Here is a 15,349-nt window from a genome sequence, read left to right on the forward strand (position 1 = left end):
GAAGTGGGAGGGTGCGTTGTACCTTTGCTGTGCTAGGGGTTGTTATGTTGGGTGAGAAAAGGATGTAGCAGCCCAGCGTAAGTGCTGCCTTCAGGCTTTATTTAAGCCTGTACCATGTAGCTTTCATTGAGTTTACTCAAGGTATTTTGTTGTGCAAGCCAAAATCGAGCACAGGTTGTCAAGTCTCTGTGTTGCATTGGTCTCTCCTTGTCTGAGGGCTTTGGAAAGGAGCACTCATGCGCCCTGAGGGATATGGCTGAAACTAAAACTGTCACTTTGGTTGGGGCAACTTGTCTTTACATGCTGCCAGATTTAGTCAAACATCCAGATGGATTTTATTTAAAATATAAACAGGTATATGATGACAAACTCATTACAAAATTTCTAAGTCCTTTTAATGGTAACAACTGCTATCTAGGATTTTCTTGTCTCCAAAAATAGCTGGAAACCTAAACCAACCGAAACTACGGATTCTGAAAGAGCAGGCTGTTGCATTTAGATGTTATTCTCTAGGTACCATGAAGTAGCCCAGAAGTAAGGAAATCCAACCAGTCTAAATTAGCTTAACGACATATTGCAAAGCAACTGCTAGGTTCAGTTCTTGCATCTCTAAACTGTTACAGCTTCTTGCAGTTGCAGAATATAAAGGTGGAAAACTGTTTTTAGGAAAGGCTTCTGTCAGTTACAGCAGCACCAAAGAGGATGCGCAAAACAGCTTCATGTGATAGATAGCAAGGAAACGTCCACAGGATGACTTACTGAACCACTAGGAAATGGTTACCTTCACATCTGCACAGATGTTCACATTTTTAAGGTGTCTGCATGCTTTCTTCAAGCATGTTCCCTTTAGGGTTCACTGAAGACTAGATATGGACTTAGAAAATAATCTAACATCTAGATTAATGGACATGAGAGAAGACAAAGAAAGGCTGACATTTAAAGTAACTGATGGTACCTTAAGTAATCTTATCCAACAAATGCTGTGAGCTGAATACCCTACCTGAGAGGGTATGTTACAGCTGTAGACTGGAAGGCAACAGAGGACAAAAGAGAAATTAATAAATAAAACAGAGTATTTTTCACAGACATTGAAGATTAGCAAATATGCAATATACTTTTTTGACATTAATAGATACAACACCTTTCTAAAAAACCACAGTTGTACACAGTTAAAATCTAAACAGAAGGCAGGAGCTTAATTATTTTGTTGCAGCTTGGCTGTTTGTTTTTGTTTTTAAAACAGCTTCCCTATCCTGTTCAAACTGGCGAGTAAGCCTAGACTGCAACAAGTGAGAGCTAAACTGCCCCGTCTTTTAAATGCCGTGGAGGCTGAGCCTGTGCAGCCCTCCCACAAGATCCTGGTGTAGCGATGGTGCGCAGGTACCCAACTCAGAGCCTCCTTGAGGGCACTGCAACAAACCCGTAACTGTACTATTGCCCAGTGGTTCTGGAGTCCACATAATGGGACAACAGGACAACAACATTTTTTTTTTTCGCTTGATGGATATGAATGCTAATCTTGATATGAAAAATCAATGGCCTGCCTCAGACACTGGAGAGCCTCCCACACACAGAGCTAGGACAAGTAAGGCTGTAACTTATTCACAAAAATGGTAGAATTTTAGTTTAGCAACTGGTGCAGGAACCAAGTGTCTCCAGGGCTCAGTTTAAACATGGTCTCCGTGCCCCATGACAAGATGGGGAAAATGCCCCACCTAGGCAAGACAGCTAGTATAGATTCCTCCTCCTTCAAAACTTCATACCATCAGCAAAGTTTACTATTTTCAACCAGTTTCTCTTGGCTGGCTCGTGGCTGGAACAGCAAGGCACGTGCACTGGCACAAGGAACTGCACTTGGCTTTCCTGGACATTCACAGACAACACGGTGCTATTGTCTGCACTCTTTCCTGTCTGTCTGTCTTTCCTTCTTTTTTTTGGGGGGTGGATGGTGGGATGGGACACAAGGAGGGGTTCAGTTTAAAAATGTCAGTTTAAAATCCTCCCTGGAAGCCACAGGGGAGTGCTTAAATAAAGACCAGCTGAACTGAGCAGAGCTCAACCACAGGTTTTGTTCCATCCTGAAAAGGGTAAGTCCAGGTAACATTAACATAGCAGAGAGCACTATTTTTAATTGGTCAGGTTTCTACAGCCTGCTCTTTCACACAGTACGTACCAGCTTCTGTCAAAAGTGGAAGTCCCCTTTTTGGTGGAATATTTGGTAAAAAACAAAATGCTGATATCAAGTGCATTTAAAGAACACACATTCCCTTACATTAACACATTCAGTGTTTAACCCTGTCAGAGCAACACCCACTTTTGGAGGACTGGGTCAAAACATTCTACCTAATTCTGTACACAGTAACACACAGCTGGTGAAACCAGACAATAAAAGGATGTGCTGTAGAGAGAAAAAGGTGGAAAAGATCACAAATCTCACTTTGTAGAGAGCCCTTCAGTTTTCTTTCTTTTTTTTTGTTTTTTAGCTGCCTTTCTTCATATTCAGTAGTCATTGTCAGTGTAAAGAGACACAGCAAGAACTTTGCACATTCCTGAAATGCAGTTGCTTCTGCTACTAAAAAGGTCCTCAAAGGTGATGAGGAGAGACTGGGCACTCACCACCTGTCAGTGGTCTGGCACAGAGAAGCTAAGTCCCAGGCTTGCTGCCTTCTCCAGTGCAGGAGCTCAGCACACTGACAGAATATCAGAGGACTGTCCAAAGTGGTTAGCTGGTGCGGTGACACAATTGTTGTGTGGACACAGCCAGTGGCTGGAACAGAAATCCAGTGCATTTTGTTTTCTCTTCTGTTGGAGAAGCTTTTTTTGCCATCTCTCTTCGCACGCTCTGCAGAAATATGTCACTTGTATTACAAGCGATGCTGCCACTGAGATAGGGGTTGATGCTTCTCTTGACACATCTCCAGCTGCCCAAATTGTTACCAGACTTCCCATTTAGACAGGTGCTGTAAAAACAAACAAACTTCTTTTTAGAAAAAAATAGAAAAAAATCCCCCAGAAGTAATCATGTCCTAGAGTTGTTTTTACTATGTAACCAGTGGAACAAGCTCCAAGATGTATTAATGCTGCTGAGACAGGATCACCTGGGGTCAAGCCCTGCCTCTGCCTAGATACCTGAGACACTGAGGTCCCTCTGCCCTTGTGCCACAGATCGAAAATGCCTCTCTTTGTGCAAATGCAAAAAAGTGCTCTCCTGCTAACGTCCCCCTCCCTTGTGAAGGGATGTCAATGTCACCTTTGGTTTGTTTTAGACTACTTCAGTGAAGGGATCCCTCCAGAGAGCAATTCAGAATTGCTCCAGCTCTGAATTTCTCCTCACTGGAGCATCCTGCCCACTGACTGTAATCTCTGTCTGGAAAGACTAACCCCACCAGGACGAAGTTACTCTTCTTTGCAACTTGCCTTCCTCTCAGTTTCCAGAACTTTTTTCTTTGTAACAGCAAAGCTAGTCTCAGTAGGCTCTTTTTGGTTTGCAGTATTCAGGTTTTCCACCCCCTGTAGAACAATTTGACCTTCCTCGTAAAGTGAAACCACTAGAAGCAGAAATGTATTTACATCATTTTTGAAAAGCAAAATGCTGTGGCTGTGTCCCCATGGGTGCACCTCCAGTGTCTCACTCCCCACCTACCACACACAACTTGCTTGAAAATATCAAACAATGACTGAATTAGGCTAGAATTTCTCCAAAAGCCCATCTTTTGCCCTAAGGTAGTACCAGCTATTTCTAAATAATTTCTGACTGATGCTGGTGTCCTCTTTCATTAAGAAAAAACAGAACAGCAACCATAGAGAGACTGATGGGAGACTTGGCAGCCTGCACAAACCCTCTGTGTCAGCGCTCAACTCCCATTACCCTCAGAAAGGCATTTCTTCCTAACATCTAACTTAAATCTCCTTTGCTTAAGCCTGTTGTGCCTTAAGTGCTGTGTCTGCTGGGTTAGGACAATAACTAATTTGTCCCATCTTCTTTAAGGACTCTTATGAATTCCTTGTCTTCTCCAGCCTAAACAAACAACCAGTTTCATCAGAGATCACATTCCTTAGATCATTCCTATTTCCCTGGTGTTGGTCCAAGTTGCCCTCAAATTGGGACATCCGAAGGCCACTGCCTTCCACAGCTTACATGGCTCTCTTGGCAGAAAACAGCCCTCAGATGTGGGACAGTTTCCAATAGCAGCAAACCACCAAAGCTGCTGTCCCACCTCCTCTTCCACAAACGCTGCGGAGACATGACAAAGCACAGATAGTGTCTGGAAGGCTAGTGTCTTTGTTTTGTTGTTAATGAACAAACCACACTACAGCAGTTTTCAACATAAGATAAATATTTACTCATATTTATGTTAAAGAAGTTTTTCTACTTATGAGCTAAGTCCCAGGACCTAATCAAATGGGAGCTGGTATAAGTAAGGCTGAGGAAGAAAAACCTGACCTTAAACGAACGGCTTGTGTTACGTTAATGCAGCTCACAGGAACTGGAAAAGGAAAATGTCCTTTAAGGAGAAATTCCATCCTCCTTTCTACATTATGCTCTACAGGAAACAGTGTAACGTTTGTTGATGTTTAGCAAACACAAATGTTGGGGATCAGGCTGGGGTTACGTGATGGGTCTGGAAAAAAACTGACCATTAACCCAGTTTGCATGACCACCAAAGAAGTTCCAGATATTGTTTTTAAATTTAAGGGCTAATTTGCTTCTGCTTGATTTGCTTGATTATACGAATTGGGTACATGCACAGCATCTGCTATGGCAAACTGCTTTAACTATTACAGTTTTGGTGAAAACACAGTATTTTCTGCCTGTTCTGCAGAGACACCCAGGCAACAGTTATTTGCTTCAGTAGAAACTATCAAGTAAGATATAAAATAGGCAGATATTTCATCCTCTCTGTACTCTTGCAAGTCCCCTGTGCTGAGTTTGTTTTTCCAAATTTGTCTTGGATTTTTTGCCCCATTTTTATTTTTCCCCCACTATAAATGAAAAATGAATTTGTGAACTAGCTGGCCTGCAATACTGCATTCTTGCTTATAAAAAGTATGAACATGTTGAAGGTCTGAACTGCATTTTTTTTCCCTAGGAAAGGAGACCACTTAATATATACTTTTTTTTAATTGGGTGTATATAGGCTCAGGTTCATAAATATGAAGCAAATGATGTTCCTGCATTCCAGCTAAAGATCTCCTAGGAAGCAGTGCTTAAAAAGGCAGGAAACAACCACTTGGTGATAGGCACTGATATAATATGAAGTGATAAATGGTCTGTGTTGTTCAGACTTGAAAATCAGCATTTAAAACAGATTTTCCAAGTTTGGCTCTGTCTTGAGGACAACAGGAGCTTCAGTGTAGCTGTACAACAGGAGAGGAGGGTGGCTTCAGCCTGTGTGTGTCCCCTGTTGATTAGTTATGTCCTTTAGCCTGAACTGTGGAAGGAACTTCTGGGAATCAAACCCCTCAGGCTGCCTTTTGCAACACTTGGAGAGCTCAGGGAAAGGGCTGACAGAAGTAAGGCTATGGCTTTACGTGCTTGAGTTTGCAACATGCAGCAAGTATAATCCAAAGGCTTTGTGCTGGACCTGAGTATTGCAGCTATGAAGTTAAGTCACTCTTGAGTCAAATGCAGTAATCCATATTTTAATACTTACAGTTGAGTCCTCCTTTGTCTTCATTTGTTTGGACATCTGTTGAAACAAATGCACTGTTTTAAGCATATAGCATAGGTAACTATAGTCTTTAGCCAGACAGGATTAATAACATTCAGCAGAGTTGAGGGTTCAATGTGTTAAATGCTCTTTGGACAGCAAAATGCAGTACATACTCTATTTGCTTACAACTTAGGTCACCATTCCAGCAAGGATAGATTTTGGGCTTGGATCAACAGCCCTGCTCCATGTTTTTGGACAGAGTCCTGCACCACTCTTGAGTTGTTTCTGAAGGGAGGACACGGCTCCTAGCACAGCTGCTGCACATGCCGGGCAAGATCACTACCCTGCTTTCTCCTGATATGTTCTGATGCACCTGGGCTGGCTAGATATGACGAAGAGGGCATGGATTGAGAGCGTGGAAAGTGTGGTTGCCCCCGCTGCCTTTCCGTATATGTTAGCTCTTGTGCACCTGCAAAGTGGCTTACAGTAGGTACTCAGATGTATCACCACATTCAGTCTGGTTCACAGGATGTCTTTTAGAGCCACCTTTTCTACTGTCATGCCAAGCACTGAAGAGTTCTGCACGTGGTCAAATACAGCAATACAAGGATACACATGTATAACATGGAGTGACAGTGAGACATGTTTTATTTCTAACTCATAGAAAGCTGCTTGATGCCAGGGATGTTGATCCCTTAGTTATCTGGCCAGTGACTATAACGTTCTCAGGACTGATTTATTCTCTGATTTCTGCTTTGGATTCTGCTAAGCATAGCAAGGTACTGACTCCAGTCCTGTTCCATGGAAGACCATCGCCTGCATCTGTCCAGAAACTGCCTGCAGGGATCGCAGCTGAGAAACTATGGCCTGAACAGGTACAAAGTCAGAGTTACTCCTGCATCCAGCAGTTAACTTCTGTGAGGCTCAGACACAATAGCAGAAAACCATAAAGAATAACATGTTCTGGGGCACTACATGTCCTCTCCAGGGCACCCCAGGTTTTTGATAACAGCACGATTTCCTGCTGTTTTGTGCAGGCAGCTTACTCGTACCTTCTAGCAACGAACTAGGTTTGGTCATGCAAATGAAAGACCTCATTACCTGTGTAGGACAGTAGCTTAAAGGACCTCCGTCTCCACAGCCAGCAGGTTAAACCAACTAGAAGACCTATTCCAATGACGATGGAAATGATGCAAGCTGCTTGAGCACCTCGTCCATTTTTTTCCAGGGTTTTGTGACTTTCTGTGCTAGAACCATTGCTTTGCATCTGCTGTGTGTCTAGAATGAAATAGAAAAAGGGCGTAGTAAAGTGTAAATTTTCACATTTCATGCCAGGCAAATATTTGACCATATTTTACATGCACAAAGAACATTCTGAAGGACTAAATACTTGCTCTACTCATATCACTGTAACGCTGGTGGTATTTCTTCTGAGTCAGGCACATCTCCAGCTTACACTGTCTAATAATACAATGCCAGCTTACTCCTCCCTGTCATCATACTGCACATATCCCTCTTTCACAGCCTTGCAAGACTCTATGTTTGAGCTTGTATCTAGACTAAGTTGAAAATAAATCTATACAGTATGTATAATGTAAATCTGATAGTATTCAGAAAACTGGGTGAAAACCTGTTTCTCTGGAGTTACTGATGAATTTCCACCGATTGCTGCAAACTGAAGCTTTCAAATCACATCTCTATTTCAAGTGTGGTAGGCTTTTAGAAACCAACAAAAAATAGTAAGATGAAGGTCTTTTTTCCCCCAGAATACAATAAGACAGAAAAGCCATTAGGAAACCAATGACAAAGTTACTTAGTTTTCCTTTAATTTGGGATGGCAGCAAGGGTATGCTATCATATAAACACTTTACTGTGCAACTTTTGATTGTGCACACAATTTTTGTTCCTGGAAGCAGTTTACATCCTTTGGCTATGTTTGTGGGATCACTGCCATTAAGTCCAGAGTGTGAGTCCTTGGCATGTTCAGGTAAACTGTGGCTATCCAGCTAGTTACGCAAACAATCAAACCTCCTTGTACCAGGGTGCAGAAACCTACAAGAGAAAGGTGTGGCAGAAGGCAGGACCAGGAAGAGCAATGAAATGGAACAGTCTCCTCCAGGTAAGCTCTGCCACTCCAGATAGCTTCTCTACACAGCTTTTTTTGAAATAACGAAATCCACTGTTGGTACTATAGGTATAACTTTCTTTATAGATTTTTTTTTTAACATCTCTCTGTTTTTGTGAACAGTTGAGTAGCTAAATACTTGTTTTTACTATTGATCACTCATCAGCAATAAATAACGTATTATACTTCTGCTGTCAGGTGATTTGTTCTATTTGGGCTAATGTTAGCCATTTGCTACAGGTCTACTTTAAATAGCACACTGTATTAAACTCACTTTGGAGACTGAAAACAGAGCTTTGAAACTAGGCAGAGTAAAAAGCAAACGAGTGCTGTAAAGTAGTTGGCTAGGGATTCAGGAATCACGGATTTGCTGTGCCCTCTGAAAAATAACCTGACTCCCCAAGTCATCACGTTCCTGAGGAACCAAAGGGTAAAGCCCAGTCACTGTCTTGGCTGCAAAAGCTTCTCAGGGCCATTGTCATAACACACTTGATGGGGTGTTCAATGTGGGAGAAGTAAACATAAAGTCCATGGCTAAGCATAACTAGCTTGAAACAAAACCTGAGCCCTTCTCAGTATTTTTTCAAACTAATTTTGAATTAATGAGTACGCCTCGTTAGCGCGTATCTACAGAGACGCACTGCTTGATATTCCTGCTATCTAGAAAACATGAAGTAGCATGAAGGGACTTACAGTTGGCTGACAGATTTTCCCGCAGTATTTTATTTTCTATGGAGCACTCTATTTGCATGTTAGAAGTGGCTTTAACCTTCAGCGTGCTAAAAACACTGTAAGTGCCATCGGCATGGGGTATGATCTTTAGCTCTGATGGAAGCAGGTGGCTGTTATCTGTTTTGTTTATCCAATATACATTGGGCTCTGGGTATCCATTGCCAGACTTGCAGCTGAAAGTCACCTCCTCTCCAGTGCTGTCACTGTTTCTTATCGGTCCGCTGAGTATTGGTTGGCTATAACTAGCTGGACAGCAAGAGAAAAAGAAGTAGTCATTGATATGTTGAAATGTATTGAAAAGACAAAATTTTGGTGTAGGTTCTGAAGCAGAAGTTCTGGGTTTCACATGACCCTTATGACCTGAGAGGGAAACACCTGCAGGTTTGGTATATAAGCCAGAGAACTGAGAAAATTACTGGAAGGGCAGAAAGCTGAAGACAAACCCAAAGGAAGAAAGCAAATTCTTAAGCTGCTGTCACCCAGTCATGTGCAAAAGCCCTTATACTAAGGAAAACCAAGATGAAAAAAACACCCCACGCTGGATAAACAGCTGCTACAGGTATTCTTCCAGTTTTAGATTCCCTGTCTGTAACACTTAAATTAAGCAGACTTCATTTCAGAATAGGGCTGAAATATGTTCTAAAGGTAAGGGTATGCTTATATCTAATATTGAAATGGATGGACCTGGAGAGCTGGAATGAGGATGTGGGCAAATATGTGCAAGTGATACAAGTTCTTACCTGCCAAACTGAGAACCACTTTCGCCTGGTGAATCACTCTGGTATATTCAGTTTTCTGCAGTACTACACATTTGTATGTACGTTCATCACTCTGGCTGACATTTAGTAATAGCAGAGAAAAATCGCCGTTTTCCAATCCATCCCAGAATAACTGAGTCCTGTTTTTAAAGTGAATACACTGTTCACTTTCATTGTCTTGACCAGAGATCAGTGCATGAACAACTGAACACTCTTCTTGATCATCAGCTATTTGCCAATATACCCGTAGATTTTTTAAGTGCAGTTCTCTTCCTCGATAAATGCAACTCAGTGTAGCATTGTCTCCAAGTTTACTGACTATGATCGTCTCCTCCAGTGCAATAACTGCAAGATTAAAATAGAGAAAAAAGGGAGGTTATGTGGGGAAAATGTCATTATTTTCAAGTACATTCTACCTCATGTGGACTCCAGTATTAGTATTCATAAGATGCAGGTAAGCACGCTCACTTCATAGGCATGCCTACCTCCTGACTTGCCAGTGGCTAATTCCCTCCATGTCTGTTGTTTGTTTATTTTCCAAAGGGATCTTTTTCACTATAAAGCCTTCTGATTATTTCTTTTTCCAAGGGCCAACTGGTCAAAGCATTCCCAGACCCAGGGATACCTGCATGTTTGACTTTGCCCACTGACTGGGACTGACTGTAGGCACATATTCAAGTCCTAATGCTTTAATAATCACTTTTATTTTTATTTGGAAAAATGCCAGATAACACCAGGTAAATCACAAGAAGTGGAAACACCGATAAGAAAAAGAGTGCTACCATTATTGTGAGATTCCCCCAAATTTGAAAGGGGAGTAAATAGTGGTTCTCAAAGTGGGCATGTCATAGCAATCACATTTTATTGCCACCATTGGTGTCACCCTCTCAACAAATATACCTAGCTGGCAAACCAGCGTGCCCAGGTACCTCCATTAATTAAACATTTACAACTTCTCACAGCCACTTTAAGTAGGCCAGTACAGTGTCTGGCTTTCAGGGCACTTTTCCTGGTCTCCAGACATGAGAACAGCAGCCTATCCTCCTGGCGAGCAAGATAGAAGGCATGAGCAGGCTGCAAAGGGATGCAGAAAGCGCAGGTCAGCAAGTCTGAAAGGGCCAGGGCAGCTCTGACTGCAGCCTCCCTGCAGATGAGGATGCACCACCTCTCCTCCACCCCAGCAGCTGAAACCTCTCTGGTGCAACTGGTTACTGAGACCAAAGCAGTGTGCACATTGTAAATGTTGGGCTGGGGGGTGAGAGGGCGTCGGGCATGGGGTTGGATGGGATTGATTACAGCTGGGGGAAGGGATTATGTGGGTGGGTGAATTAGGGAAAAAAAGATGACAGGAGTGAGGGTTTGGAAATCTGGCAACAGTGCATGGTGAGGTGGGAGGGAGGCTCCAATGTCCAAGGGGAACATGTCTTTGTGTTGGTGTGCTGGAATGAGAAATAGTTTATCTACATGTCTGAGTTGCGCACCCTGGCTTAAAAACACCACTGAAGCAAATGAAGTACTTGCAAAAAGGAAGGCAATATGCTCTCCAGACCCTTATCCTCTGCTGGGTGAGACAAGAAGTAATGGGCTTGAACCGCAACAAGGGTGATGCAGCCTAGATTTTGGGAAAGCCCTTGTAGCAGCAGGGAAATTGATGCCCTGGGAAGACAGGGGCACCTCCATCACTGGTATTCTTGAGGAACAGGCCAGCCGGCATCTATTAAGGCTTTATCTGTACAGTTTGTCCTGATTTTGGGGCCAGGAAGTTTCCTTGGTGACTTTGTTGAGGTCCTTCTCAGTGATTGAGTAAGAACAAGAGAGAGCTCTGAAAATGCTTAACTATCACCTAGCGATATCATTTACTTTACCTTTGTTTTGAAAGGCATTTTTTGAACTGTAGTAAAAGACTTGCTAATGCTGGGTACTCGATACCGTGATGTATAATTCTAGTTCTAATATGAGTATGGACTTTATCCAGGCATGTTAGATCTGCTTATCAACAGCCCTTATTACCACACTTCTAAGGCCTTTTGTTGGCAGGCATAAATATGCAGGGATGTCTGCGAAGCAAGCAGAGCAATCTGAGCAAGAACATCTGTAAGTTCCCTTGCTATTCTCCGTACGGAAACTGGTAGATACTTCTTTCCTTGATGCATGTCAGAGAAAGATTTCACACTGAGGAATTCTTAAGTGTCTTGCTGAAAACACATAGATGTTTATATGGTATATATTACAACTACTTTGTGTATTTAGTCAAAAATATTGAAAAGAGTGCAGCTCATTTTGAGATGAAGCGTTCTGAACTTACCAGGTCTCAGGATATGGAGGAGCAGTAACAGAAATCCGTAGCTAAAACAAAAAGCAAACAAGAGTGTTACATGTTTGACTTTAGTGTCTCTGTTGTTTAAATAAGCAATAAACCTAATATTGATTGATTTAGTATAGTAGCAGAAGTAGGTAAATTAGGTGCTACTACTATGTAATGTCCTATTCAGTATTTGCATTTTTGACAGCTGCAAAACTTCTGCTCAAATGACATAACTCTGTGGGTGGGTGGCCAAGGCCACGAATAGCAGTGAGATGCACTAATACTGGAATCGGAGCAGAGGGCATGAAGCTGGTGTTGTGCCTGTCTTTCTTGTGAAAAACAAACCGTATAGACTTACTGGATATATAGGCCCTGAGGGCTACTTGTATCACTGGGAAGGGGAGTGGCTGCACAGGTCTAAATCCAGGTCAAAAGCCCTGCATCCTACCGTTTTGCTGAAACTCAGTGGTTACAGTTTTATCTGGTTAGGAGACACCAAGCAGCTGACCACGCTGACCACCAGTTTGTGCACTCGGTAAAAATGCGTAAACAGGAAACGTGCTGATAGCAGGGAGCTGTACAAAGGTTTTGCTGTAAAGAATTCCGCATGTTGGATTACTCCAGAGGGGCATATTTATGCAGGAGTTTCCCAAGGAAGTTACACCTGCTGGATGCTATAGGAAAAGCCAGTTTAACCTATTTATAAAGTCCAGGCAATTTACCTCTCATCTCCTAGCACTTTACAAAAGATAAATGTGCAGCACTTTCCTAAGAGTTACTTTAAAATAGCCTTTCACCACCACGCCTAGCTATACATTGTGCTCTCCTTCCTCCAAGCCGCTGTGGGAAGGGAAAGGAAAGGAAGATGCTGGGAAAGTTTTGGAATGAGAGCTGTGCGGCTGCAGTTGCCCACTTTGATATTGCTGCAGGTGCAATAAGGCTGGACAGAGGGGCACGAGCATCCCCAGTGGCCCCAGCTCACTTTTGCAAGCAAGACTGAGGCCACAGTACTCTGGTGCCCTTCCCCAGTTGTTCTCAACCATCAGCCAGGTCCAACACTGAGCCAAGGGCTGAGACAATGGGGAGACCTGCCCACAGCAGCCCATGTCCACCCAGGAGCAAGCTCCAAGGTCTCCCACCTAGACTGTTTGCTGCCTTCCCTCCAAACCAGCTCTGCCCTGCCTGACCCTCCTCCCTCCAAGCCCCAACCTAAGCTCACTCCCCCAGCAGCCATTTCTCACCTTGCTTTTCCCATCAGCTGTACTTTAAAACATCCCCTCTCTCTTCCAGGCCTCCTGCCCTTTCCCCACAGTTCCCACCCTTTTGTCCAGCTGAGCATCAGGACTCGTCCACCACTTCCCAGGCACAGCATCACTTCTGCCCAGCTTTACTCCCAACAGCTGTCTGGGCAGAACTTGGGTCTCCCACCTGCCCCCAAGAAAATTACGATCTTCCCAAATATATTTGGCTTCCCATAGAGAAAGCAGAGGACATTCCTGACACAAAATCTACCTCCACTTGAAGCCCCGTCTCCAGAGAACAAGATTGAGAAAGTTTAGGGAAGAGTCAGTCTGTACTGTATTACTTTTACATGAAGAAAACACTTTATTTTCCTTTTCTGTGTCCTTTGAAATGGTTTCATAGATGAGGTTTCAAAAGTTTAAGTGGAAGCTCAGAACATTTCTGCTCGAAAACTTACTTCAGGGCTGACTGCAGATTTTCTAAAGTAAGTGTACCTGGACACTCCAGGGAAGTGGCTCGGCTCTGCTCTCTCACTGGCAGTGACTTTTGTTGGCTTTTGCACATTGTCTTGTCTTTCTGTTGGTTTTTTATACTGTGCAGGAGCCATTGCTTTTGTGCCAAGCTTGTAGAGGTCTGTCTTGACAAGCTCACCTTCATGTAGTTCTTAATCTTTCTTAATCCTGTGGCTGTGGGTTTGATTTCTTCCCGCCCAAGTTAGATACTATGGCTATAGCAAGTAATTTGAATTAAATGGAGAACTTCAATCAACTGATCTTTATGGGACGTTTTAGGGAATTTCCCTATGGCAGGCATTCGCTGTTGCCAACAAATATTTAGACAGTCAGCCAGAACTGATTCTCTAAAGTATGTACACAAAGCAGGTCTTGATTTCTTCTTTTAATAAATGATGTCACAGTCAAGGTTGGACAGATCTAGAGATAATCATCCTCTTAACTTAGAGGAGGTTGCAGCTGTGGTAATGTGGGGGCACTGCCAATGCACCATGTCCCCCTGGAACAGCTTTAATGCCAAGCTCCTGTTGAAAAAAGGGAGAAACGCTTTTGCCCCAAATCTGCACTCAGCCCCTGTGCCTATCATGCTAGCAGTGAGCGCCACTAAGTGCAGGTGTAGCTGCCTTAGTTTATTAGTTCTCCCTGTGTCCCTTTTATTTTTTAATAAAAAATGATTTTTTTTTCTTTTTCAATTCTTTCCCAACCTTCCCATTCTATACATTTTCTAAAATGCCCTGTGAAACCGGAGAAAGTTGCATTTCTTCTTTCATACATTCTTATTTAGTGAGATTACTGTTTGTACCAGCACCTCAACTTTTTCATGCAGTATTTATTTAGAATCAAGGGATGCTGCTGTTCTGGAGCAAACTAGCCAGAGAAAAGACATCCCGACGCTTGCAGTAACAACTTCGGGGCTTTTTCTCCACTGTTAAGATTTGTTTTATCCCCTGACCTTGCAGCGATATCGCTCTTCTTGCACCTAAACAAGTTATCCGTGAAGCTTTTCTAACGCCTACTGCAAGGCAGTACTAATCCGGGCAATAAACGGGGTGGGCCTGCTTGCCTTCTCGCATCTTTGGGCAAAAAGGCTCCTGAAAACACCAGCTAATTGCCCGCAGCCTTCGCTGGCGGAGCACGGGCAGGCGGGGCCCCGCCGGCGCTGAGCGGCCGCGCCGGGTCGCTCCCCGGCCGAACCCCCCGCGGTACGGGCGCCCACGGGAGCTGCCGCCGGCCACCTCCACCGCTGTCCCGGGTGCGGGAGGGGACCCCGTGCGGCCCCTCGTCCCCGTCTCCATGTAGGAAGCCCACCCCCGCCAGAACAACTTCTGCCCGCTGCGTTGCAATGACACTCGGGGTTTGCTAAGGGGTGGGGGGCAGTGGCGCGCCACGCAGCCCCGAGCCAGCGGCCCCCACTCACCCTCGCGGCTCCATCGCAGCGGCGGGGGAGGGGGTGGCTGCCGGGCCGAGCCGAACCGAGCCGTGCAGTGCCGAGCTGTGCCGAGCCGAGCCGTGCAGTGCTGTGCCGTGCCGTGCAGTGCCGAGCTGAGCCGATCTGACAGCCGCCCGGTTCAGGCCGTTCCCCTTTTCCCTCCCACGCCGCCCGCCGGGGATTTCCGCCTTCCGTGCGCGGCCAGCCCCGCCACCGGGCACCGTGCAGACGGGGCGCCCCGCCACCCGGCCCCAGCCCCGCTTCGGCCCCGCGCCCCGGCGCTATGCTCCGAGAGAGCCCTGCCGCGGCCTGCGGGGGTCCCAGAACCCGCCCATCCCCGCTGACCCTTCCCACAGCCCCGCCGGGGGCAGCCGGCAGCGCTCCCCCCCGCCCCCCCCAAGCCGTGCCCCCGCCGGGAGGCTGCCGGCGCCGCTCAGGCGGGGCGCCCCTCACCGCAGGCTCTGGGCGCTGCTGGGTACCTGGGGAGTCAGTGCGAGGCACCGGCTTTTGCGGTGGTGCCGGGGGCAGCAGCACCTTGTTGGCCCTGCGAGGCCCTGCTTGGGGTCTGCGCGGATGGGCAGGGGTCTGTGCA

The 15,349-nt window shown here is 44.9% G+C and overlaps 1 protein-coding gene across 1 annotated transcript; it reads right to left on the reverse strand.

Moving 5' to 3' along the window:
- Positions 1-307: 307 nt before the first annotated feature.
- On the reverse strand, positions 308-14,968 carry ICOSLG (inducible T cell costimulator ligand). The gene is made up of 7 exons (XM_056329010.1): positions 14,746-14,968; positions 11,575-11,615; positions 9,252-9,614; positions 8,473-8,757; positions 6,756-6,932; positions 5,655-5,690; positions 308-2,960 (listed from the first exon to the last, which is right to left on the reverse strand). Exons 1-7 carry the CDS (start codon positions 14,757-14,759, stop codon positions 2,950-2,952), a joined length of 927 nt encoding a protein of 308 aa, XP_056184985.1. The 5' UTR covers positions 14,760-14,968; the 3' UTR covers positions 308-2,949.
- Positions 14,969-15,349: the final 381 nt, after the last annotated feature.

The sequence above is a fragment of the Falco biarmicus genome, chromosome 2, assembly GCF_023638135.1.
Source record: "Falco biarmicus isolate bFalBia1 chromosome 2, bFalBia1.pri, whole genome shotgun sequence".
NCBI classification, from domain to species: Eukaryota; Metazoa; Chordata; class Aves; order Falconiformes; family Falconidae; genus Falco; species Falco biarmicus.